This window comes from Lagopus leucura, unplaced genomic scaffold (assembly GCF_019238085.1).
Source record: "Lagopus leucura isolate 7727_CA_CO unplaced genomic scaffold, USGS_WTPT01 Super-Scaffold_100001, whole genome shotgun sequence".
Taxonomy (NCBI): Eukaryota; Metazoa; Chordata; class Aves; order Galliformes; family Phasianidae; genus Lagopus; species Lagopus leucura.
In genome coordinates this window covers 79,984,083-80,011,711 of record NW_024962262.1, presented here as the reverse complement: position 1 = coordinate 80,011,711, position 27,629 = coordinate 79,984,083, and the positions used below count along the sequence as shown (strand labels likewise).

At 40.7% G+C, this 27,629-nt stretch overlaps 1 protein-coding gene across 2 annotated transcripts in view; it reads left to right on the top strand.

Annotated features, from left to right (window-relative positions):
- The first annotated feature begins 10,457 nt into the window (after window positions 1-10,457).
- Window positions 10,458-27,629, top strand: part of CXADR (CXADR Ig-like cell adhesion molecule) — a 29,349-nt gene continuing 12,177 nt past the window's right edge. For both annotated transcript variants that reach the window (XM_042867460.1, XM_042867459.1), the window contains exons 1-5: window positions 10,458-10,562; window positions 24,238-24,404; window positions 25,068-25,272; window positions 25,614-25,772; window positions 27,356-27,478. In XM_042867460.1, the coding sequence (XP_042723394.1) occupies window positions 10,508-10,562; window positions 24,238-24,404; window positions 25,068-25,272; window positions 25,614-25,772; window positions 27,356-27,478 (709 nt within the window). In that variant the 5' untranslated portion in view covers window positions 10,458-10,507. The remainder of the gene's footprint in view (window positions 10,563-24,237; window positions 24,405-25,067; window positions 25,273-25,613; window positions 25,773-27,355; window positions 27,479-27,629) is intronic.

The window sequence follows — 27,629 nt, the reverse complement described above, 5'->3', positions numbered from 1 at the left end:
TGGGAAAATTAAAACACCTTATCTTCCCTGAGAATGCATGTTGGAATAGCTGGGTTCATGATGAATGTTTAATTGCACACCTTTAAAAGAGCTAGAAGAAAAAACAAAAAACAACAACAAAAAACCACTAGCTTCAGAAAAGAATGTAGACACATTGCTTAGGACACTGATGAACATTTTTTTACACATATTTAGAGTACTTAGTGAAATAGAGCTATGCTTTGTGACAGGAGCCTTTAGACACTGCACAAAGAGACAAGAGTAGCTACAGTTCTGACAGTTGTTTAATAGTAGATTTAGCTGAAATGACAACTGCATTAGCTGATACAATAATCCCAGCCCCGTGGTCATCCTTACCTTTTTGCAAAACTACTAGCCTGCAATGCCACGCTGTCCTGCATTAGTTTATGTACTCTGCTCCCCATGTGTGTTATGGTGACCACGGTGATCAGCAGTGATTTGAGATGGGATTCAGCAGCCACCTGTGGAGATGCTGTGTTGGCAGCTGCTGCTCATGGGAAGCACACCTGGTGACAAGAAGATCTGGCCTTGCTGGACATGGTGCTGGAGGCTCATTCCCATCATGCCAGAATTTCTCTTGCAGCCTTTACTATGGGGAAGTATCAGTATCTTTCGCCAACTTAGCAGCATGCCCTGGCAGCCCAAAGAGCCCACTGTACCCTGGGGTGCATCAGGCCCAGCACTGCCAGCTGGGTATGGGAATGGGTTTTCTTGCTCTGCTCTGTGTTGTGCAGCCTCACCTGCATGCAGGTTTCAGTGCCACAATTTGAGAAGGACATGAAACTATTAGAGAGCATCCAAAGGAGGGCTGTGAAGATGGGGAAGAGCCTGGAGGGCAAGATGCATGAGGACAGGCCGAGGTCCTTTGGCTGGTTCAACGCAGAGCAGAGGAGCTGAGGGGAGACCTGCTGGTGGCTGCAGCTCCTCACAGGGAGTGGAGGGGCAGCGCTGAGCTCTGCTCTGTGTGACAGCGAGAGGGCCTGAGGGAACGGCATGGAGCTTTGTCAGGGGAGGGCAGCTGGGGGTTAGGGACAGATGCTTCACAAGTAGGTGGCTGGACTTGATGTTTCTTTCCCCCTTGAATTCTGGGATTTGCCTAATCCCTCTTCCCCAGTGGCCACAAGCCAGTGAACAGAAGCACAAAGACAAAGAAGTAGCAAAGGAGCAGTAATGAGCACAAGGGGAACAGAAGGACCAGGACTGCCTGTCTGATGTCACTACAGGTTATTTGTAAGACTCAGCCTCTGACACTCTGTAAAGTAAACATAACTTCTTGTTCAATAAACTTCTCATAATAAAATACATTAAAATGCTCCATGAAACGGGCATTATTGCACCTCTAACACCTCTTACCCTTAGAGTATTTCCAGCATGAAGGGGAAGGATGTTTTGCCAATTCTAAGTTATTGATTTTTTTTCATATTTTCCCTTTTAGTCAAGCAAATACTTTATCATATAGCTATACAGATCAGACAACTAAGGAACAGACAAATGAAGCAAACTGCTCAGAGATTTCAACAAACAGCAAAACTAAGAATCTGGCTGTCCTGCCTCCCACTCTCCTCTCCATGTCACGCAATTCACTTTTGAACTCCCGAATGCATTTTACTCATCCTCCTGGAGCATTTCACTAATTGATGAAAGATTAAAATATAATTCAGGATGACATTCAGCACTGAAATCTGCCTTAACAAGAGGTAATAAGCTGAAACTACGGCAAAAAGGGAAAAATAATTACAGAAAAGCAAATTACACAATATGAAAAGTAGCTTCATTCCTTTGTAACATTCTCTATGAACAAAGTTGCATTTCTTTGTTCATTCTGTACTTGCATCATGTCCAAAAATACGCCACAATTCTGTAATAAGCATCACTTTCAATAAACGCCAACATCGTTGTAATTTCCCATTAGATTAACAGTGCTTGACTTCCAGTTAGAGAATACTTCTACTAAGCAAATATTTTCCGCTGGCTCTCTGAGAGGCCATTTAAAACAGGTTTCGTTGTAAATAGTTACACAAGCCATTACAAAGGCTGTTATCAGTGAAAATATGTATTCCTTAACACTGTCAGCAATTTTCTACCAAGCTAATCTAATTACAAAGCACTATTGAAACTAACCCAACCCGTAAGGGTAGGGAAGGTAAATTACATAACCATACTTTTTTAAATTATTATTTAAAAAACTTTTATAAAGTTGATCTTTTACAGTGATTTTACTGTAGCGTGATGTTAAAAGATCAAGCAAGACAGAAATGCATCCAACTCAACTCAACCTGAAATACAAACTGGAGCTCTCTCTCATGACAGGAAGCTGTTTAGGTGCAAAGGCATACAGAAAGAATCACAACTAAAGACAGGTGCACATCGGAGTGGATTCCTTTTCGGATCAGCGAGCAATATTCAAGCAGCCATGTCATACACTCCCTTTCAGAAACTGGTGAAGCCTAGTATTAAAAGTTGCTAGACTTTTATTTTTGCCTCCATGGGAGAAGGCTCTTTCAGAATTTCCAACTTGGAGAATTAAAAAGTTTCCTTTAGGAGGAAAAAAAAAAAAGTAGAGTCCTGGTCCAAAGTTCCTGTTATACCCAGCAGGTGTGGCTACAGAAAGGCAAAGGCAGGTTTCTGGAGTACTCCAGGACTAAATGTCAGCTTCAGCAACAAGGGGCTGGCTCAACACCAGGTCTATTCCTGTCTGGCCATGGTTATGTACAGTGTGCCTGAGCTCACTTAAGGCAGACTGTTGCCGGGAGCACTGGAACACTTTCTCCAAAACCAACCCTGATAAACTACCGGTTTCTGTTGACAGATCTGTTGATGAAGTGGTTTCATATGATTCGGGAGGACAAGAAGCAATGGATTTTATTTTCCTTTGTAGGATTAACTTGCCAGTGTGTCAGTGCCTGGACTTAGTTGACGGATACATGGCCATTACACAAAATAGGAAAATGGAGGGCAATATACTGGATGTGGAACTATGACTAATAGTAAGACTGTAAGACTACTGTTTTAGTAGCAGTTAGATACTGAGGCAGGCAGTCAGTTGGCTATTTAGTCCTTTCTGTTTTCTGAGAACCTCTCTGATAGCCAGCATAATTTGAAGGAAGTGTATTTTAAGATCATTTCTATTTGCATTTTTATTTTGTGATTTCTGTAGGTCTTCTTCCTAGTCTATCAGTTGCAAAGAAGATCTAATATTTGTTAATTTTTAATGAAAGTTCTGATTTTCACAAGTGTAAAAGCTGGTCCTTCAAGCAAACTGGAGAAAATTGCCAGTGATATTACCATCACAATCTTTGCAACTGTTGGCCCCAACATGCAGATCCTCAAACTTATTTAACAATTTAGCTGGCAAAAATGGCAGTTAATGCTTTGAGGAGCTTAGCTTTAAGTACTGTTCCAGTCACCCCATGGCAAGCTAAGCATTCAGGCTTCCCAGGAGAAGGGGGGTACTAAACACCTACACAAGAAATATTTCAACAAGTAGCCAGCTGAGCACAGCGTCTCACACTTGTGAAGAATGAAAGGAAAAGCGTGGAGCAACAAGGTTGAACAGGCATCTATGCTACTGACAGTTGGACTTGAAATGGTACCTACCCACCTACCTATTCTTAAGATCTTAATCTATGAAGTGATGACACACTGGAACAGGTTGCCCAAGGAGGTTGTGGATGCCCCATCCCTGGAGGCATTCAAGGCCAGGCTGGATGTGGCTCTGGGCAGCCTGGTCTGGTGGTTAGTGACCCTGCCCACAGCAGGGAGGTTGAAACTAGCCAATCTGAGGTCCTTTTCAACCCAGGCCATTCTATGATTCTATGAACATCTTCTTTATGCCAGCAGCAAAGACTGGTTTGGCAATACCAGATGAAACAGGTTGTTTTTCCATTCTGTTGTCACACTGCCCATCTCTTATTTTGCCCTATCATTTTATTCCTTCCACTGTCTTCTGTGCTGACACGCTGTTCTTCCACCCTTGTTGGCTTGTACCCAGACCTTTGAGGACGTGAGCTGGCAGAACACAAACACGAGCAATGATCTGGGCATGCCTGTGGGATCTGGTCTCACTGACAGAATAAGCAAATGAATGTCAAATGAAGTGAGTGTGACATGCAGTTGGCTCCTGGCACGTTCTTGCTTCTTGCACTGGCTAACAGTTGTATCGCAACACAGTTAAGAGTAGAAATACTGTATAGCAGACTTGTGCACTCCAGGCCACAGGCTCTCCCTCACGCCAATTAGGCCAAAGTAGTCTTCAAGCTTAGCATGAAAGGGTAATTTCCCCTGATTGTGGAGGATCTTGACTCAGGTTCAGGGATATCATTTCAGGAAATGGCTTAGAGCAGATGCTAATGAATGGGAAAGGTCAGCAGTGACAACAGGAGAAACTTGCTGCTTAGCAGGATAATGCCAGCTGAGTAGCAGTTCAAAAACTGTACCATGTATCTGTAGATATAGACATTAAAGTGGATAGTAAGTGCTAAGGCACTACTCATAAATGCCCTGCCCAAATAAAATAATTTGAAAAGTCACGACAGATTCCAAGAAGTCATCAGCTACTCATTCTAGGCATCAAAGCTATCCTAACTTTGGGATTAGATATAAAACACCATTGCTTCTGACCTATCTGTGATCATCTTTATGTTCAGCTGAGCTCCCTGAAGGGTTGGAAAAACCCCTTCCCACTACCATTAGCTCATGAATGCTCTCAGATTTCAGGTATTGTTTCTTTTCTCCTTTCAAGCACTGTCTTCTGTTCAGTCCTTACAAGATGACTGATTCCTTTTGTTCTGCGCACTGGATAAACGTACTACAAACACCCTCCTGTCTATAGATAACAATTCATACAGTGCACCTTCCTGCTTCTTCATGGGCGTTTTTCATTTTCCCTTTGGCTCTCTAATTATCACTTCCAGCCTGGCTGTGCAAGAATCCACCCCAGTGCTGGTGAGATCTAGTTGGAGATTAAAACCCAAACCAGGCATAACGCATAAAAACTGTGTACTGAAGAACCTAACTCCTCTGTCTGGCTGTAATATTTAAGATCTGTGTGTGGAGCACAACCGGCTGTGCATGCTAGTGTGCAAGCTGAATTCCCTGCACAAGGAGTCAATTGTAGAAGTAGAAATTCAGCACTTATTCAACACAACCATTCCACGATGCAGCTAATTCTACTCTAAAGTGAAATTAAACCAAAGCTGAGAGGCCAGATTTCATAAAGCATCTGAGACAATCTATTACTACAAGGAACAAGTATGGGCCTATTCATCCCATCCTTTGTCACAACTTCACCTCCACCTACCTTGTGTTTGCAGGGCTTTTATGGCACCAGCAGTGATCAGCTATCAATTCATCAGGTAAACTAAACTGATAAAAAAAAGTGAGGAGGATAATTATTTGCTAGTCAGGTGAACTAAATTAGCTCACTAGGTTGTCAGATGGCTATCAAAGTTGGCACAAGAGAAAATCTGGCAACTGCAAAAGTGAGGAGAGGTAATTGGGACTGTGCTTTTTGTGAAACGCTGTCTCTGGTCATACAGGCATCAGCTAACTTCACAGCTGAAAGACAATGCAAAGAGAGAAAAGGGGAAAGAAGAACACGAATGCAACCTTTGGAGACTGCTTATTTCTATATCAGCTGCTACAGAAGTACTTCCTCACATTTTTTTCTTTTGCACTTTACTACCATGCACATTTACAATGAAAGTCTGAATACAAGTAGATCCCACTATACAATTAATAGAAGGCATTAATGTTTTTACAAAGACAAATCATACAATGTACTCATGTTACAGACTTTATAAAAACCAAATCTATTTTGTATTACACAGATTCAGCTTCCCTGTTATAGAGAAAATATGTAAATTTAAGCTTGGGCCAAACTCTTAACTGCTAGGAAACTGTAGGGAACTGGTGTTCCTCCTTAGCCCTTTATTGTCAACACCCTATGTGATGCATATGTTTAAGTAACCTATGAAAAAATAATTATTTGAGGCGGTTTTTATTATTAAACTTTAACATACAGGGACACAAAGGTGTAAATTGCTGCCCTCTTAGAACATTTTTGCCAGAAACAGTCTCCCCAAAAGGAGCACAGCAAGGTGTGAATTGTATCCTGATAGCAACTGTAGCTTGATTGAGGTGTTAAATTTCAAAGCTGTTGTTTTAACTCTGAACAAGGCCACCTGTGAAAAACATTAACCCAAATCAGGGATAATTAAACCCCTGCTATTGTTGGCTATTTTTCTCTTTATTCCTTTTTATTTTCCCAAGTAATGGATTGCATTTAGTGATCATTATAAAAAGGTAGTGATCTCATGAAAGCTTAATAGGAAACCACCCAAGGCCATTAAAGAAAAAGGTGGAACTCATTCTGATCTCCCCATTGGTAATCCATCCATCCTAGTGTGGAAATTAAGGTGAGGAAAAGGTGGTGATACCTAGCTGGAGCAATCCCAGTTGGGAAGCTGGAATGCTGGGCATGTCCTAGCCTCAGAAATTTGACTTTGTTCCAGGTTCTGCCAGTTGGGACGTAACACGAGTGTGTGCTCAAATCAGTATTATGAAATATGTAGTGCTCAGTAAATTTGCCTTCTAAAATCCTTTGCTGTAATCTCTCCATGTTGATGAGACCTTAATGTAGTCTATATCCTTGCTCTGGCAGGTATTTTCAGCATATCAAACTGATTTGCCCTGGGCTTGTTTAACTGATGTTGATAAGGACAGCTAGAGACAAAAAGCTTCATTGCAGAAGTGCCTGTGCCTCCCTCCCAGCAGGGCATGTACTCCAGCTAATGCAGTGCTGAAATTTCTTGGAAAAAAAATTGGCTGCACATGGTAGACTCATCCCTTCTTACAGTTCAAGATGTGGTTCAACAGCAGATTAAATTGATCTCAGCTGGGCCACCGAGTCCTTCCCTTCCCTGGCTGCCACCCAACCTCATTTTTAAGGTCAACTGAAACTCAGGCAAATAAGCAGGAAAACAGTGTGCAGAGCTGAGCATGTTGAAAACAAAAGGTATTTGCTGGGCAGGCTTCCTGAGCTAACATCAGCTAGTGTCGCAAGGTCCAGACCCAGCAAAATAGCACATGTGGCAATTCTGGTGTTCAGGGCTGACCTCCAATTCACAATACATTCAACAGCAGCAGCCTGCAGCTTCAGAACACAAACTGTCCCATTCCCCTCTCCTGGTTAAGACTGTTCTCTTCATTTGTGTGTTTTCTGTCTGAATTCTAATGTAAACTGATGCAGTACGTTGATCAAGAAGAAAACTCGTTCCAGAAACAAATGCAACAAATCCCTTCTACAGGTAGAAATCCAAACCCGAGGTCCCATGGGTACTATTTGCTCCTTCTTTATCTTTCCTTCTCATTTTTTCTCTTGGCCTTCTTGAGACACATTGTTAACCATGTTAGAAACTATATAGGTCCATGGGCAATCTTCCCTAGAGACTTGTGCTGGCTGACCCCAGCAGCTTCTCCATTTGCCAGCATGGAAACCAAAACAGAGAACAGCTCTTGTAGGTCAGATAGTAAAGGAAGTGCACCAGAAGAAGGGAACAGAAATTACTCATAAACTGAGATTTAAATTGTTAGATTGTTTATTTCCAAGAAAAGTAGTGGCAAGTTGCAAGAATATGCAAGCATATTCATTCAGTCTTTCAAGTTATGAAAAAATTAGTTTTGGATATACATGCCTGTCTCACCTCAGTATTTTGTAAATGCATTTTAAAATTACTTCTGAATTTGTGATTTATGTAAAAACAGTATTTAAAAACTTTAGCAAGATTTTACTGGTATTATTTCAAGGTACCTATACATACAGGCTGACACCAATCTATGAGTTCTCCTACATAGTTTTTTCTTTGCTTTAAATATCATGATGTGAATTGTTTATCTTTGACTCAAATCTTAAGATTCCTGAGCAAGAGATGTTGTTCTCCACTAATGAAATGCTACATTTGCAAAATGTAGGTCTAGATTGTAGATCTTCACTCCAACGGATCTCTCTTCCTTGCTGAGTGGATTTTGCGGTCAACTCTGATTCTTTTTTTGGGCTTGATCCAAAATGCTGGCATAAGTGGAAATCTGTTCAAGAAGTTTTGAACTTGACCTGTTTTATTGTGAGTGGAACAGCTTTGGTCATTTTCAAAGCTATTTTTTCCATTGTGGTGTTTAGAGTTCCAGGAATTATAGACCATTCAAAACCTACAGCATGTCACATCCTCTAATAAATCCAGTAGCTTTATGCCCTATTAGCCTGATCTGTCTTTGCAGTGGAGAAGAATAGATTTTTTTTTTTTATTATTTTCTTTTCTTTTTAATAGTAGTTGTCATTTAAACATTTTATGTTGATGGACTCTTCATTTGCTAATGCACGACAGTTTTCAAAAGTGTAAACACAACTGCATCAGCGTCCCTTTTGATTTAAATGAGAGAAATATTCTATCTAGGCTAGACAAAGTGTGGATTTCATATTTCTTGAATGCAGTACAGTATTTCTTCTAATTATTAGCTGGGATCTATTTTGCAGGAGGTTGAACATCTCCATTTTAATGATGAATCGTTTTCTTTTTCTGTGATGACCACAATTGCCTTGCTTGACCATGATTACCATGCTTTCCATGGTATATAATTTATATGTTGACACAAGTGGATATACAGCAAAAATCTCACTCATCCAGCCAGCCTAGGATTAAGACAGATTACCCTTTAAAGCACAAGTTTGCAGCACATATAAGAAGTACATGAAAACAAAATCTGAATATTCCCACTTTGAGTTCCTGGTCTCCTTAGCATATCACTTTGTTTCCTTTTATTCAGAGAAGGGAAAGACGATTCTATTTAGTCATTAACTAAAATGCTTGAAATCTCTTGATTTAAAATTCTGTGCTTTATGCGTAGTTTCTAGCATCTTATTCAGCAGATTTGTTACTGAAAGGAGATCTAACACACATTGTAGGTACTGCTGTGTCCATTATAGGAATTACTGTTTCCTGGCAAGATGTAAGCAGTACTTTAGCTGTGCTTTAATGGAAAACAGCAATGCATTTTCCTTATTTATCAAGAAAAATAAAGATTCTAAGCTGGTAGGTAAAAGCTGCAGCTTTATTTACAGCACACAACCATTCTGAAAGATGTCAGTGTACACTCATACATACATTACTCCAGCAGAAATGGAGACACCACCCATTTCATCAGTGGAAATCCCTAATTGAATGAATGGAGTTAACACCTCCTCTGTAGCCAACTAGACATTTACATCAAGGGCAGAAAGGACTTGTTTCTTACACACTCATAAAATATAATTATATAAAAACATCAAAAAGAAATGACGAACAGTAATACAATTGCATTCAAAAGCCACGTTTGGGCTATACAGTCTGGACTACTTATGTTCTGTGTTTGTGTCAATAGTTTTATTACAGGGATGTTCGTTAATATAGGCAGAGCAGTGGGCATGAAAAAAGAAGTGCTCGCCATGCAGCTCATCCCTTTACAGGAATGAACAGTGGTAACGGAAGGCCATTTGTGTCACTTAACACTGTGCCATGGGCACTTTACCCTGGACAGCCTGATCTGGTGGGTGACAACACTGCCCGTGGCAGTGGGTTTGGAGCTCGATGGTCTTTGAGGTCCCTTCCAACCCAAGCCATCCTATAATCTTGAGAACAAACTCTACAGGGTCTGCTTTATCTAACAATAAATGTAATGGACGGTTTTGCTGCACATAGAACACAACACAAACCACGTCCTTCTGGAATCAGCTGCGACTGCCATTTTGGGGGTCCTGCACCATGATAAAAGAAAGCCGCCCTACACTCCACTTGTGCGAGCCATTTTATCTTCCTTTTGTCCTTTTCTAGTTTTCCTCGATTTCGAATCATTCACAGTCAGAATACGTACGCTCCGCACAGGGCGAGAGCCACACAATACCGCGGCGTTGCCATGGGGACTGCCTCAGATCAGCCTTTCTCGGTGTCTTCCCCAACAGCCGAAGCCAGCAGCTATCGATAGGAAAAAGCAGCGGCGCCTTTCTTTGATAGCGGCGTTCACACGGCGCTCTCAGCATCTCACTTCTGCTCCCTCAAACGCACTTCCATCTCCGGCCGTTCTGTCGGAACGCTCTGGTTAACACAACCTCGTACATATCACGATCGCTAAACGCAATAACGCTCGGCTTGGTCTTGTAGCACGCGGGCACAGCCGCCCTAGGGCGAGGATCGTTACTCTGCAGCCGCACCGGGCGACGCCGCTCTGCTGTGGGCACGTGCGGACGCGCGGGAAGTTCGCAGCCACCCCGACGGGCGCAGAGCAGGCGGAAACCCCCCCGGGGGCGGCCGGGCGAGCGGGCGCGACGATACCCCGCGGGGCCGGGCCGGTGCCGGCCGGAAGTGACGGGCGCTTCACCTGCTGGGCGGTGCGCGCGGGGCGGGGCGGCCGCCGGGAGTCGCGGAGAAGCAGGCGGTGGTGCTGCTCGAGCCGCGCTATGGAACCGCCGCCGTTGGTGCTGCTGGTGGGGCTGGCGCTGCTCGCCGTCGCAGGTGGGCGGCGGGACGGGCCCGGGACAGGGGAGGCGCCGGAGTGCAGGTGGAAGGGAAGGAGGGAAGGGGAGCGGTCGGGGCCGCGTTGGGCTGAGAGAAAGGGCGGTGGCGGCGGCGGCGGTGGTGGTGGGGTTGAGAGCTTCTCCCGCCCCTCTGCCGGCCCCGGGGGTGCTGCCGAGCCCCCCCCAGCTCGCGGTGTGGCTGCGTAGCAGGGTGCGTTGCGCTCGGCGCCCGGCGGGGTGGACCTGGGCTTTGTTCGCCGCCGCGTTTTGTCTCCTTTCTCTTCCTCGCCGCGTGCATCTGCCTGCTCGCCCCTTTCCCACCGCTCGGGCTTTGCGATTCCTTTCATTCCGCCTCTCTTTCTTTCACCGATTCAACTTCCAACGTGGTGGCGGTGAGGATTGCGAGAGGCGCTTCCACGCGGTTCCCGGCGAATGGAGCGTCCCGCCAGGTCCCCACGGCTGCGGGCAGCGGTACGGCCGTGCCCGGTACGCACGGCACGGTGTTTCCGCAGCGGTCCCTGCCCTGGTGCCTGCCGGCACCGCCCGGGAGTGAGTGGCTGCGGTGGGCGGCAAGGCTGCAGGCTGCCTGGGAGCGGGCATCGAGAGAGCCCGCCAGGGAAAACTGAACGTGGGGAGGAAATAGAGCCTGAGAATCTGCGTGGTTAATGCCTCTTCAGGGCTAGTCTCATTCTGGGAGGGTGGAAGAGACCTTGGTGTCTTATGGGGAGTGGCTGAGTGAAACGAGATTGTTCGATGTGGAGAAAAGGAAGCTCAAGGGAGCCTCTGCAATTCGCTGAAAGGAGGTTGTAGCGAGGTGGGGGTTGGCCCCTTCTCTCAGGTAACAGCGTGTAATGTCTTTATCTTGTTCCAGACGAGGTTCAGGTTGGATATTAGGAAAACATTTATTCTCAGAAGGAGTGATGATGCAGTGACACAGGCTGTCCAGGGTGGTAGTGCAGTCAGTGTCCCTGGAGGTGTTCAGAAACCACGTGGATGTGGCACCGAGGGACGTGGTTAATGGGCACGGTTTGGGTGGGTTTGTGGTTGGACTAAGTGATCTTAGAGGTCTTTTCCAACCTTAACGATTCTATGATTTGGTGACTTCCAGAGAGCTCTTGCAAGTTTGATTGTTCTGGATTAAATGAGGATGACTGAGATTTATGGTGGAAAAAGGGAGAAAATGAGGGATTGTGAGGGAGTAAAAGCATTTGAATTAAATACTGCGTCAAAACAGAAAAAGCATGTTTGTTCAGATGAAAAGTTGGCAAACACCTGGGTAAATTGAGATCAATAAATCAATTGAACCACATGCAATTACTTGTGCTTCCTCACTTCAAACGTATCATTTGAACCAGAATTGTTTCAGACCTAAGTGAAACTACATAAGATGCCAAAACACCTACAGAGGTTAATGTTTAGAGCAAAGCATGTCAGGCAGATAGGGTTTGTTTCCTGTTGGAATGCTGATGCCATTGTTGATGTCACCTCTGTTTTGGGAAATTACTCACGGGATCAAAATTCTGTTTCACAGAGTGATGAGCTCTAATCCCTTGCATAAAAGGGTATTGGTAGCTCAGCATTAACTCACTCTCTAAGCAGGAGTTGTGTAAGGACTGTGAATTACAAGTATATAGAAGGTAGGTTAAGTTTTATATTAAAGTGTTTCTTGTAACAAAAGTTGTGAAAAAATGCTTGAGCAGAATCATATGCACTGCAGATGAGCAGGATCCTCTGCTATGAAATGCAGATAATGCTATAAAGCTGGAGATGATTAACACAAGGCGACATGCAAAGCCACAACCAACCTTTACACCTTCACTTCTCTGAGGTGTGTGTGGGTCTTCAGACATCACTGTGAAACTGGATGATTTCGTGTACTTCCTTTAAGTATTTGGCTTTCTGAGTGTGTGCTTTGATTAGGAGTGGCTTTGCTTATTTGATGGCATTGTTAGTTGAATAACTAGTCTGAAAGATGCACAAATCTCATAGTCCTCTGAAGGAAACAACTTAAAAATCTGTGCATCGCAAGTTAATACACCAGAGGTTGCTGGTGTTTTTTCCTCCACCAGGCTGAGTTAATATTTATGTCAGTGCTCCTGGCAGATGTTACTTCCTTTGCTGAGGAAATAGATACTGCTTTATGGACCAGAGTTAGAGGAAGGGAACTCGTGTAGTTGTGTGAAAGCTGTTGGTGATAGAGGGCTGTCTCATTGTTGAAGTCCTTGACTTTGTGGTCACGGAGTAATTTTATCATGGTACTTCAGGGCTTAGTCTGTGTTATGCACTCGTTTTTTCCCACTCTTCTCTGTAAGCCTACTGTTTCTTGTTTCCATGTTACTAACAGTTGAAGATTGGAAATAAGCCTCCTGATTTGTACAGAATCAGTTATCTTGACTGTGCAAAACAGATGCTCAGCTATGCCATTCTGTGTTGAAAGAGAAAAGTGTTTGTGTTCAAGCTGTCCCTGAACTCTGCTCAGGGCTGTAATATCTTTTCTAAGGTCAATTTCACAGTCATAAATAACTGAGAGCTTTCCCTTGCAGGAAGGAAAGAATTCATACAAGAACATTTTGGGATATAAGGGGAGAACAGTCCTCTTTACCCCTATCATTGTAATTGGTCCTGTGTTGATTGTAGCCATTGCCTCTGTATTACTTGTTTGTGCAACTGATAGTTTCCTGTGGTGTTTTCTGAGTTGGTGCTTCTGGAGAATGCCCACACACAGAATGGATCGGTGTAGTGAAACTCCGTCTTCTGCTGTCTTGAGGACTTAGGATATGAATTTGACATTTGAATGGCTTTCTGTAACTGTACGAGCTTTTCTAAAGCTATTTTACTAATTCTTCTCCAACTGAAAGTGCATGCCAAGCCTGTGACAAATGACAACTTGATGTTATGTATTGTAGTTACAGTAGTACAATAGGTCATGTCAAGTAGGTGGGGATTTCCAAAATGTGCAGATTCTCTTTAATATTCTACAGCTGTCACCAACAAATCCTGGATTAGGATAATAGAAATGTTGAAAGTATACCTCTTCAGATGTTGAAATATTTTACTGATAGAATTGGTATTAAATTGTTTTCCAAAGGATGATGCAGAATTCTGGTGTAAGGGGTGGAAACTCAGTGGCAGGTCATTTTTGTAGGTCTTGTGATGATGCAAATTGGTGCATTGAGCTTTTTTTTTAAATTAATTCTAAGCTTTTCTGGAGCTCTTGATCATCTCAAGAGTAATAAGGGAATCATAGTCTGAGGTTGTCAGTGGCATTGAGCGTGTGTTTGCTTATTCTAAGAGGAAGTGTGTTGTAAATATTTGTAATCCTTCCCTTGGTATACAGTATTGGAGAAGTCGTCTCATTTGAAGCATGGTAAAAGTTTTTGCAGGGTTTCAGAATGCTTGAGAATATATATAGCTGCCAAACTTGCAGCTTTTAACAAAGAAGATACTAACATTTTTTCTTAATGTGTAATGGCAGAACACAAGCTTTCCATAGCTATGAGATGATTGCAAAGATAGATTCTAATCAGTGTTAACGCTTCTTAATATATATACATCTATCTAGCCTTCAGGAAAGGTAGTAATGCACTGCACATAAATTCTTAGGAGTTATTTACTTTGAGAAGTGGATTCAGCTTGGTTCATGGTGGTAGGTTTTTATATATATATATTTTTTTTTTTTTTTACAATACTAGCAGGTAACTTTGTACTCTACTAAATCCTGCACTGTTTGAAGCTTTTTTTTTTTTTAATAGAAGATCAAGCTATTAGTTAAATAATGTTTGGATAGGGCAGTTATGCTAGATTTTCTCAAAAACTATCATTAAGTGGTATTCGTGAAACTTACAGAAGTATTTCTGACAATGCTCGTGGAGAGCAGAACACGGTAAGTCAGCATTTGGTGGCTAGTACACTTTAAGTATGCATAAGAGGGAACTTAAGCCTCTTCGTGTTTTTATGCAGCAATAGGATCTCAGTGAAGCTTAACTAGGAGAAATTTGACTACCTCTGGGATCATTGCTATCCTGGTCTCTCAAAATGCCGAGCTTGGTGCATTTGGTCTGCCGAGGAATAACTTCAGCAGTGTTCAGAGTTCAGGTACTTCTTAACTTTTATCATCACTGGGCAGTGATCTGATGCTCAGAACTCTTCTCCTGTATTTCCGAAATCTTTTTATTTTAAGTAGTATGAAAAAAGCAGTAACTGATGTTGTTTGATACGTCTAGTTACTGCTGTGACATCAATCTTAAGTTATGAATGACCGTCATCTTGCTTCATTTAATCTTCTGTTTATCTGAAGGTATTTTATGCATTCTGCTGCGGAGATTATTGTAGCTTGTCACTTAGGTCTCCTGGCTGGCTCCCCTTGCTAGTTTCCTCTGTGTTGGATCAAGCCTCAGCTGCCTGTCTTCACTTTCAGTACTTGTCACAGCATTTTCCATAACTGACTCTGCTTTATATAGAAATGAAGCTAGCACACCTAAATGTTTTTTGTTTTTTTTTTTTTCAGCTTCTTTCACTTTTTTTTTTTTAAGCAAAACAGAAAAACAAATACTTGTATGCTTTGCCTTTGATTCTATTTGTGAGTCAAGAAATTCCTTGTAACCATCTTCAAATCTATCTCAGCCTCAGAGTGTTATGAAATTCATTTGCCTCAGTGACCCAAGAGATGCACATACACCAAGGAGCTTGTTTTTGGGGCCAGTATTGTTTCATCATACTTCTTAATTAAATTAATCATTTGTTGTTTCTTGCATGTATTCATGAGCTTTTAATGGTAGGGACTCATTTTTTTTGCTCACATTGCAACTTCATTTCATGAAGCTTTTAGATGCTGTGTGAAACATTAAATATGTTTCAACAGTAGTATGGCTCAGCAGCTTGTAAGAAGAGCTCCCCTGCCAATTACATCAATTTAGTCATTGCTGGCTAAGTATACAGTCAGCTTATGTTGCCTCTTCTTTGAATTCCTCTTTTTACTAGTTTTTGTTGCACAGGGAGTAGTTACAAAAAGAGCCACTTCACCCTGTTGTCATGGGAGTGAGCAGGTGGCAGTGAAGCTGTAGTTTTGTGGGAATCTATTTCAGAAGCAGCTTGAACATACACAGATCCAGCACCCTTGCTGGTAATTTCCTTTACCATGCAACTGTGTTAGTTGTGTGAGTGCGTGATGAATGTGTCTGAATGGAGACTACTTAAAAGCTTTCATTAGATTTATTTTACTTTAATCACTTAAGTTTCATGATTTGGAACAAAAAAAGTTATTCCAGCAACCTTTCCTGGTACAGAGCAGGAACAATCATAGGGGAGATGACACAAGAACGTTTTTATTTTACTTATTTTTTTATTTTTCCAAAGAGTTCTGCGTGATCAGTATTCTTCCACGTGAGAAAAATGTGTAACTGTGGCCTGAGGGAGCTTCATTAGGAAGTCTGACTAAATCAGATGGTTGAGTGGCTGGATTCAAGAATTATTCTTGCACCCTGTTTCAGGTGGTACCTGGCATTTGTCTGACTCCATGTTGAGCCTCTTTAGGGAGTTTTCAAGTCAGAAAAATATTAAATTTGTGTAAGGTCAGTTTTCTACCGGTACCTTTTCTTGATGTGACTCAATGAGCTCACTAGTCAGAGCTGTAAGAAAATGGTCAGCGGTAACCTCAGACCCATGCGAGTGGGATAGGTAGCTTGATTTTTTTGTCACTTCTTGGATTGTGTATTTAAAAATTGCATTGTAATACACAAGCAGGATCTTGAATTTTTGTGGCTGTGGGTTGGAGCTAGTCCTGAGCCATTCAGCAGCATTAATGAGCTCCTAAAGTATTCGATGGTCAAATGTTTTGCAGTTCAGCTTACCGCTGCATTTAACTTTCTGGCTATTTAGGGTAGATATTCAATTTCTTTGAGCATATTCCTTTCCTTCTGTTTACCTACATGTGGAAAGAGAAGGGAAAGCAAAAAACCAAGCTGGCATTGTGTTGCTTACTTTAAAGCAGCACCACATTAAAGATAATTAACAGTTGAACAACAACAAAAAAACTAACGCTACTGAATAAAATAACTTTCCCTCTTAATGTGAAACTTGCATGTGCTAGAAAAAAATGTTTCTTGTTCACTAGCTCGGAAGAGCTCAAACTCCTTTACTCAAGTGAAAGTAATATGGCTGCTCAGTTAAGTGCTTGATTGGACTTGAACTCCCTAATGCGTTGACTGACGGATGTGCCTCATGCTTTCATGCTGCAAAAGGGCTGCTTCATTCATTTTCCTTTTAAATGCTATCAAATTGACAGGAAAGAAAAACAGAATCATGTAGCTTGATTGCTTAGTGAATATAAGCCTTCAATATCAAATGGAGTGATTGATAAATGTGATTTGCAGGGCTAGTAGTAAAAAACAACGGCTGCAGTTGATGTGGACTTGGGTGCAGAGGCAGGCTTTTGTGTGTGTTGGTGTCAGAATATGTGGGGTTTTTTCTTTTTTTTTTTTTTTGCTTTGATTATGAAAGTCTTTGCAATGGTTGGGTGCCGTTTCTTTTTACTCTCCTGAGTACTATGTATGGATGGGTCCTTAGACACCTAGTTGCATAAAGGTGTGCTATGATTACATCTGGTGCAACTTCATGTGTCCATCTAGGTTGTTGCCACTTTCAGAGATGACTTTGGGTTCCTTCTTCCTTTCCCTCCTGTCTACAGTCAGTGTAGTGCAGCAGCTGAATGAATTCATTGAACACGTTAATTAATTTGAATCACTCTGTGGTTGTGCAGCATGGGGGTGAGCAGTGCTTTTACTCTTGAGAGCTGGGAGCAGCTTGGTTAGTGTAGGTGTAATGTGAATTTCTTTCTGTGGGTGGGGTTCCAAAGCAGCATAGTAAGCAAATCCTTATGAAGGCTGCGGTATCCCCACAGCTTTTACGTGTGTGGCTTTGTGCTCCTGAAATGTGCTTAGTAATTCAGATAATTCAGTCTGGAAAGAAGAAGTACATGTTCACGGTGCGTGAACAATTTTAATCAGAGTCAACTGTTTGGTTTTCTACTTCTTTGCATTAAGAGTTTTTCTGTCAGAAAAGGAGGTGACAGAATCAGAATTAAGGATGAAGGGGCAGCTTCTGAGTCCAATGTGGTCCAGTTGCCTGTCACTTAATATTGAAGATTGAACTGCTGCATACTTAATTGTTTGGATGTGACCATGCATTAAAACTCAGAATTCATAATGTTCTTCCACAGATGTTTCCCTAAACAATATTTCTTTGCTTAAAATCAATCACAGTTTTTGTTATATCCCTTCCCCCTGTATGCGTGGCCCCTTCCCTACTATTTCAAGCCTGTCCTTCGCTTCAGCAATGAGATACCAGCTCTCCTACTCTAAACATGATAAGCATGTCCCTCTTAAGTAAGGTCATCATTTGCTGTAGTTGCTAGGATACTTGGCTAATGACTTTTGGGTTTAGCTACAAAAAAAACCCAAAACTTAAGAATGTACTGATCAACTTAGGAACACAAGGACAGCAAAGAAAGGAATATTGGGTAGAATCTGAAGAATGTCAAAGGAAAAGAAGTAAAATGTGAGGAGGAAAAAAGTTCAGTAAAGCTTAAGCCCATGATTTTTAGGTCTTTGTTGCATAACTTTCCACCATTTCAGTGAGTTACAGTTGGGAATGAAATTTAAAATCATGCTACGTGTGTGCAGTATTTGTAGGTTTGTTTGTAGTCCTGTTTGTTTTATAGTTTTTTAAATAAATGTTCTTTATGAGACTGGGAGAAGGAACAACTCCTAACTTCATTGTGCAGTATGTTTTAAACTGGAGTTTGAGGATGCAACTCTGCACTATTAGAACAAGTTATTAACTTGATCCCCCCTGAGAACTTTTTTATAACAAGTCGGTAACATCCAGACTGAAATATTTTTGTCTTCAGAAAGACAGTATGCTTAGCCTGTTTCTTGTTGGTTTTAGTGTTTTGTTTTTCCTGTGTGTAACTTGAAAGGATTTATGTATTCAGATGATCTCAGAGACTTTGTAATTTAATTTATTTCTGAATTAATGTATTTTGTCAGATTTCTTAGGGATAGACAGATAAGTTTAAGGTGGTGTTTGTGAAATTCTGAATTACAATCAGTCTTTTTGAGCTTTTCTACCAAAATTGTGAGCTTAGATTGACAAAACTCTTCCATTTTTAGAATGGGTTCAGTTTCAGATTTTGTGCTGCTTAAAACCTTGTTTCTGTGAGTCTGGTGACTGAATAGTGGAAAGGAATATAATACTGTCCCTCAGGAATCCTAGACCCTCAAGATAAGAGAGAGAGAAGGCAGAAAGGAAAACTCCCCTTAGTAAAAGAGGATCTGGTCAGAGATTAACACAGTGCACACAAATACATGAGCCCCAATGGGATGCATCCAGAAGTGCTGAGGGAGCTGGCAGAAGTGATTATCAAGCTGCTCTCTATCATCTTTGAAAGGTCATAGAGAATGGGAGAGGTGCCTGAGGACTGGAGGAGAGATAATGTCACTCCACTCTTCTGAAAGGGTAAGGGAAGGGAGCTGAGAAACTACAGGGCAATTGGCCTCACATCTGTCCTTAGGAATGTGATGGAACAGTTTATTCTGGGTGTCAGCTCCAAGCAAGTGGAAGAGAAGATTGTGAGTAGTCAACATGGATTTTCAAGGGAAAATCATGCTTGACCAATCTGATAACCTTCTATGATGTCTACTATGGCTGGGCAGATAACAAGAGAGCAGTGGATATAGTGTGTCTTGGCTTCAGTGCAAGGGTTTTGACACTGTATCCCATGAAATCCTCATGGGTAGGTTTAGGAGGTGTGGGATGGATGGGTGCACAGTTAGGTGGATTGAGAACTGGCTGGTGGAGCTTGGAGGGTTGTAATCATTAGTACTAAGTCTAGCTGGGGGCTTGTAGCCCTGTAGCTACTAATATCTCCCAGGGTATGATACTGAGTCCAGTCTTGTTCAACATGTTCATCAATGACCTGGATGAAGGGGTAGAGTGCATCCTCAGCAATTTTGCAGATGATACAAAACTGGGAGGAGTGGCTGACGCAGAAGGTTGTGCTGCCATTCAGTGAGACCAGGACGGACTGGAGACTTGGGCAGGGAGGAGCATTAAGAGGTTCAACAAGGGCAAGTGCAGAGTCCAACACGTGGGGAGCAACAACTGCATGCATCAGTACAGGTTAGGGGCTGATCTACTTGGAAGGAGCTCTGTGGATAAGGACTTAGGCGTCTGGTGGACAAGAGGCTGACAATGAGCCAATATTGTGCTCTTATGATCAAGAAAGCCAATGGTATCTTGGAATGTGTTTAAAAAAAATATGGCCAGCAGATTGAGAGTGGTCCTCTCACCTCTGCTCTGCCCTAATGGTGTCACATTAGGAGTTCTGTGTCCAGTTCTGGGCTCCCCAGGTCAAGAAAGACAACTACTGGAATGAGTGCAGCAGAGGGCTACAAAGATGATTAGGGGCTTCGGAGCATCTCCTGTATGAGGAAAGGCCGGGAGAAGTAGAACTGTTCACCTTGGAGAAGAACGAGGGGAGTTCTTATTAATGCTTAGAAATATCTAAGGAGTGGGAATGGTGGCACACTCACTGCTGGTGCCCAGTGACAGGACGTAGCACAGCAAGCACTAAGTGGAACATAGGAAGTTCCATACAAATACGAGAAAGAACATCTTTACTTTGAGAGTGACAGAGCACTGGAACTGGCTGCCCAGGGGTGGTGGAGTTTCTGCTCTGGAGTTATTCAAAACCGACCTGAACACTTTCCCTGAACCTACTGCAGGGAACAGCTTTAGCAGAGGAGTTGGGTGATCTCCAGAGGTCCCTTCCAAACCCCTAAGATTCTGTGATTGTTTTTAATAGTCCAGTCCTCCTTGCCGTGGAAGCGGATGAAAAGTTAGAAAACAAAAATAGGAAGGGAGAACTTAAATTACATGATTTGAGGAAGCGATTCCACCTCAGTTACTTTGAGGCTGGGCACAACTGGGAGACTACTCAGTGAATGTGCCTCAAATCAGTGATGTTCCCCACCATGATTGTTCAGACAACGTGAAGTTTGGGGAAGAAAAAACCAAACCCTGTTTGGAGACCCAGCACTGTAGTTGATTGTCCAGGTGATACAACTTTACCAGAACCATTCTGATGTGGATTTTTTCCCTGTTTTTGCTGTAAATGCTCTGTTCATTCATCAGCTTTCTCTTTGTAGCTTATGGCAAAACCTTCCTTGACGCTGATAAACTGCACTGGTTTGTGCAAAAAGTGTTCTGAAAGTTTACCTAGTTCTCTGTCCTAGTTACCAGTTCTCTGACTATTTGATTGTTCAACTTTATCCTGCTGTTGGTAAGGCAGATTACATGAAATGTGAAAGAGAGGTTTAAATTCTTGTCTTTACTAACACTGTCTGTATAAATTTCAAGCTCTTGTTTGGAAAATGCTTTATGGGTTTATTTTTGTGAAATGTTGTCTTGAACAAAATGGGCTTAGAAGAAGGAGGTGTGTCTGGGATGAGAACTGAGAGTTATATCTCATCTTTTTTTAGGCTAGTGCCCTTATTCATGGATCTTTAATTTCTATGGCTCCACAAACTTGGGATGTTTTCTGCACAGTAGAGATGGTGTGGCTCTGGTATACTTGCAGAAAGTACTATACTGATGGATAGGAAATGCAGGTGTGAACATCTGAATGTTGTGTTCAGGGATTAATGTGTCCTACCTAGGCTAGTAAAGGCAGGCAGGTTTTTATCTTTGCTGATCTATTTGTAGATTGGGCCATTTAAGTAGAGCGGTATGTGGTTTGTTCATGTCAGTAGCTTTGGAAGTGTTTGATGTAGAAGCGTTTCAGATTTTTGCTGGAAGTGGTGTGTTGGTGTTTTTTGGTTTTACTACTTACTGTGAACTGTGCTTTACTTATGAAATCTTTTGTAGCATTGTATGATAAGTGTCAAACATTGGCTTGTATAATGTATTAAACATTAACTGTTTGAAACTTATTAAGCTAGTATAGTACTTTCTCTGCTTTGCAATTGGCTTTTACCAGTGCTATATTGTCATCAAAATCTGAATTACCTGCAGAACTCTGAAATTACTGCATACTAAAACTTGCTCTTTAGATGCTTATCCACTACAGATACAGAAGCAGTACTGCTGTACCATTAAAAAGTAATAGACTCGCTGTGGTTGAGAGGCATATTTGGAAGTGAAATGGTGAGCCATTTTTTTGAGACTGAAGTCTGTCAAGAAGGCATTAGGTCACAGATGCGCAGGCAAACATCTGTAACCTGTGCTTGAAAGAAGAGTCTCTTAAGTGAATTTTATAGCTTGCACTTCAGAAAACACTAATGTACATTTCTGATTGTCTCTGGTATTTCCTTCTTAAAACCTCATTTTATGAAGAAACTTCAATGCACCTACAAGCATCTGCTTACAAGCAAGTGTTGGCAAACAATCTGTTTTTTGGAGAGTTTGTTAGTAAAGTTGAAGTACTTTGCAAATGCAGGTCGTGTATGGATCAAATATGATTTTAAGAGCAGCAGCAAAACACATGAACTCATTTCTTAATTCATCAAAACACAAACTCATTTCTTAATTCATTTAGAAGCTGTCTGTCTTTGCAGTTGTGCTCCGTGGTGCTTGCTGCTTCAGCACGCAGTTTGAGCCTGGGGGCAGTGCTAGTCCAGCAGTCTACCTCTGTTGTGCCTGTCCCCTCTGTTTTCCAGTTGCCATACTTGCTGTTCCTGCTGATTGATTCTCTCTCATGTTACCTATTTAGGGAGGGATTGTGTTCTCTGGGTTACATAACACTACCATAGCAGTACTATCCAATTGCCGGAAATGTTTACATCAAGCTTAAATTTACACTTCGCTCTGTGTAAGCCAGAAATCCAGAATTTCAGTGTATCCTGAGCTCTTCAATTTCTTCATTAAAAAAAAATATATATAGACTAAATAAAGACAAAATTTGATGAAAATTTACCTTCTGTTACTTCTGCTGGAATGTAGAATGCATTCTCCATTTATTGTGTTTTCTATATTGAAGACTTGTTTACAAGCGATACTAAAATAATTTCCATTCATTTGTATCAAGCATTCAGTTTTTCCTAGATTAAAAATATAATGCTAATGTAGCTCCCTAAGCTTTGTTTCACTTGAGGGGTATTTGATGTTATGCCTAAATATTCAGAAAGAATATTCAGAAGAACACAGATTTTCTCTGTCTGATAGAGTCATAGTAGCACTAAGATGCCACAGGTGATCCGCTCATGTTTTGAGGAGTGTACTAGGGGTTGAGCAGAAGTTGAGTATTTCTGATTGGAGCGGAAACTGAAGAAGATGAGGGCAGTGTGGTGACAGTATCATTTGATCATTTATGTGCATTAGCTTTGCATAGATCTTTAATGCATTTACTGGTGACCTCAGTCATCTACTTTTCTGCTGCAAGCAGAGTCAACAGTGAGTTCTTTAGTCTTACATCACCTGTGACTAAACCACTGTCCTTGCTTTCCTTTGTGAGTCTTTATGCTTATGTAGTAGTAGAAGCTTTTCAAGACTACCAATCCTGCAGCCAGCTGTTAACTCACAGTGCCTGCACTCCCAGTTCCTTTTTCTTTGCCCTCAGTTTTGTAGTCACTCTTGTATCAGGTTGTCTTTAGTAAGCACAGATCGGATGCCAGTAAGAGTAGGTAGTAGTAATGATTTAAACAAAACAAAAAAAAAAGAATAACAAACAGTAGTAGCAATAATACTGTAATAGTTGAAGGATCAGAGGAACTTTGGCAGTCTCTTAACACTGAATCTGTCTAAACCATCTTTGCCCGCTTATTTGGCAGCAGGTGGGTGTCTGCTTTACAAAAGGGAATTTCCAGCTAGTTTGACCTGCCACTACCTCCTAGTGCTAGTGCTTGATTCAAACCCAGCTGGCTCTGACATCTCCTTCAGCTAAGATGCTTGCTTCTTCTACCTGTCAATTCTAATATTGACTAAATGGGAAAAATAAATAAACCAAGTAGAAAATAGCTTAGCATGCCAGCATTCTTAAGAGCTGTAGAGATTTTTTGAAGAGATTATTTTGTCCATTCCTTCCAGATAAAGCAGTCCCAAATTCACAATAATTTTGTCAGTCCTGGTTGACTTTTTCACTGTTTAATTCCCTCGTTTTACCAACAGTTTTCTTTATTCATTCAGAATGTCATTAGACATTTTCTGTATTTTCCTTTTTCAATAACTGTAATGTCAAAATTTTCAGCAGCAGCCTTTTCATGTATTTAGCTTTGTATGGGACTTGAATTATGCAAAAGCTGAAAGATGCAACTGCCAGTTGGATATGATTCCAAACTAGCAGTAACAAACTTTGTATTGTGTTTAATAACTTCACAGGATTTCTCGGGTAGTGATAAAAGTTTGATGTGATTTTTTCAGTGATATAATTGCCATACAAGAAAAGTGTATGACAGATTTGAAAAAGGAATTATGTAATTCTGATTTTTTTCTTAATGAGCAGATGATTTTAGATAAGCAGCTGAGAGAGCTATTTGAATAATCTACACATTATAGACATACAGAGATTGGTTTTAGGCGTTATTTTTCTAGAAAGATATATTAATGTGCAATAGAACACTTACTGTGGAAACTGCATGTGAAATGCTTTTAAAACAAAAATAATTTTTTTTTTTTAATAGGTCTTACAAGAAGCCTATCTATAACTTCGGCTGAGTCAGCATTTGAAAAAGCTCAAGGAGAGAGAGTTACATTGCCGTGTACTTTTGTACTCTCAGACGAGGATGTAGGCACACTAGATATTGAGTGGGTCTTGATACCAGCAGATATTCAGAAGAAAGAAGAAACAGTAAGTAAAAGCTTTAATTTTTGGCAGCTCTGATTGAGTTACTAAACTAGTTCATCGTGTGAACTTCAGTAGTGACTCTTTGGACTTTCACCTCTTCAAGATGGCATGCGTGTGGTCTTTAACTACTTTGAAGCACCAAGGTGGAAGTTTTGAAACAGTAAGAACGTTGCAGTATTTTGTACTTAATCCTCTACTAACTGTAAACAACTCTAAAATTAAAAATGATTCAGAGAACAGAAGACTTTGCTCTTGTACACCTACATTATTTACCCTGATTGAGGGTAGTCATTCATGAGAATTTGGTCTTAAATGTACTATGTCTTTGTTAGATATTAACTATTTCATTTATTCTGAAGTCTGAGAACTTCTTTAGCAGAGATTTTACAGAATGAAGATTAGATAAATAGTTTTTTTTTTTTTAAGACAGAAGACAGTGTTGACATCCTGTCACCTGAGCAGGTATTGCATTGGAGTATTTCTTAGAGCATTTTGTGTGGTGTTATTTAGAAAAAAAAAGGTACATCATGCCCTGGGATTAATTTAAGCAGTAAAGAGAAGTTGCTAAAAATCTGAAGATGCTTGTGGGTTTTTTTTTTCTTTTTTTTTCTTCAAATGCTTATATGTGAAGTAGATTCCTGAATTCCTGTATTTTTTCTTTTACAGATAATTCTGTATTCTGGAGATAGGATTTATAATCATTATTATCCTGCTCTGAGTGGGCGGTTGCAATTTACTAGTTCTGATCCCAAATCTGGTGATGGTTCAGTGGATATCTTGAATTTAAAGTCGGCAGATACTGGCACATACCAGTGCAAAGTGAAGAAGGCTCCTGGAGTTGAAAGCCAAAAAATACAGCTGAATGTACTTGGTAAGCACTTTTTTTTTTTTCTTTCTTGAATTTTCAATGGCATATTTGTGTTTATGCTATCCTTCATTTGATATATACAATGAAAACGTATGTAGGGCAAAGTCATACTGAATCTACAATAGTGCATCCATTATTAAGTCTTCAGGACAGGGGCAGGCAAAGGAAATCATGGAGTTGATGAGCGTTTAAAAAAATTTTGCATTTGATTTGTATTTCATAGAATTTTTTTCATTCTTACAAGGGCTTTTTTGTACAAAATTTCTATAGTAAAATGTGCTGATGAACTAAAACATTACTATTGTGATTGTGACTTATTAATTCAGTAATACTTTGTTTATCAGTAAAGCCAGCAAGCACTAAATGCTCCATTGAAGGATCACAGGAGATTGGAAAGGACATTACATTGAAGTGTGCATCACAAGAAGGAACCCCACTTTTGTATTATGACTGGAGAAGAGTAGTAACTGGCACACAAGGACTTCCTGCAACTTCCGTGCTAAGTATTGTCAAGCTTTAAGTATTTCAGAATAATAAATAATAAAGATTGTATTCATATTTTTGACATATTTTGACTTGTTAGCAGCTTTATGCATGCTTTTAATATAGAGCAGTATAGAGAAGTCACTTCTATCCTTTCAGTGGATAATAAAACTGACATTTAAACAAGCTACTCCAAGTTGAGAGAGATCTTTACCATTAGGCTTGCGTGATCATGCTCATCTCTGCATATATATGTTTTGACTGCTCTAGCTTGCTGATTCTTGGCTGCTTTTCTGTTCATGTGGATGGGGTAAAGAGTCAGAATAGAATCTAGACCAGTGGTTTGAACTGTGTTTTCGAAACCAGAAATGAAACTTGAATTTTAGTAGGGATTGAAGTGAGAGCTTCAATTCCTGATCAAGTTAATGAACTGCTTAGTTAGGAAGGGGAGAGAATACATATCTGTAGAAGAAAAATTGTCATGAATAAAGGAAGAGAGAAGGTTGTCTCTCTTCTTATGTGCTAACATCCAGGAAAGAATTTTCTGAAAAATGTTGGGTGGTAAACTGAGTATTGTGGCAATATTGGACTTTTTTCTTGTGAAAACTTAATTGCTGAAGTTTATTAGAAAAATTGATTTTACTCATTTTGTCAGTTCAGTTCATTGGTAGTCTGTGAGTTCTGACTTTGAAAGTTATTCTGGAATATTTTATGTGATTATGCATCTGAAAAACCTTGTGCTGTTCTTCTTGAGCTTGCCTTGTGGTAGTGCTATTTGATATATCTTATTTCTTGTTTTGACAACAAGCAGTTAGTTACTAGTGTCTCTGTGTATCACTCAGGACCTTAAGTTTCTATTGTTCTCTCTTCATCCACATTGCAAGTTTGTCTCATAAATAAACTTGACAGTTTTAGTGCTGAACAAGAATGAGGAAGTGTACGAAAAAGGTGTGTAACATCATAAAGCTACTGTTGCTTCGGGTTTGAGATTGTAGGATCCTGAGCACTGAATGTGCTGTCAAGAACCTAGATGCTGCTTAACTTCAGCTGAAAGAGCTAGGTCTTTGTGAGATTCTTTCTTACTGTGATGTAATCCCTTGTCAGCTTTGGGTTTAAGTGCTGATGGCAAATCTATGAGCGGTCTAAGCGTTTAAGCCATTTGAAGTTCATATAGTAAAATCTCAAAGGTAGTTACCAGTTGCTTTAAAAGCCTTAGGAAGAAGCTTTTTCTGTTTTCACTCTGTCAGCCTATCTAGAGTTAGATTGTCACCCACTGGATAAGCCTTTCGTGTTGAAACAAAACACAAGGTTAGGGTGAGAGAACTTGCCGTTTTAAGCATCCTTTTTTTTTTTTCCATTGACAGAGCAATTTGAAGGCTTTAGTACTATAGTCAATTTCTGTGGCATAAATTTCCACTAAAGTAAAAGGCTTTTGCAAATAGCCTTTTACTTTTAATTCTGTGGTGTAGTAAACTTGTGGTTTTATTGTTTTCAATGTGGCATTTTTAGTTAGGATTTCATGTATGTGCTTGATTAATCTATTGCACTGAATTGGAAATTAAGCTTCAGTAAATGGTAAACCATTGCTTTTTATTCTTTGTAGATAAAAATACAGGGGAACTTCTTTTGAAAAATGCCTCTAAGGACTATTCTGGTACATACAGTTGTGTTGCTTCAAACCGAGTTGGCACAGATGAATGTTCTGTTGAGCTGAATGTCACCCCTCGTAAGTGTTCACTATGTAGTAGTCACATAGCATTTTATGTATTTGAATAATCTTGTTTCTCTTTAAAAGTTTAAAAGCAACAAACACTGTTTTGCAGCTGAGGGATGCTGCTTTAATTTTGTACTTTGCCAAATTTTTTTTTTTTTCTTTG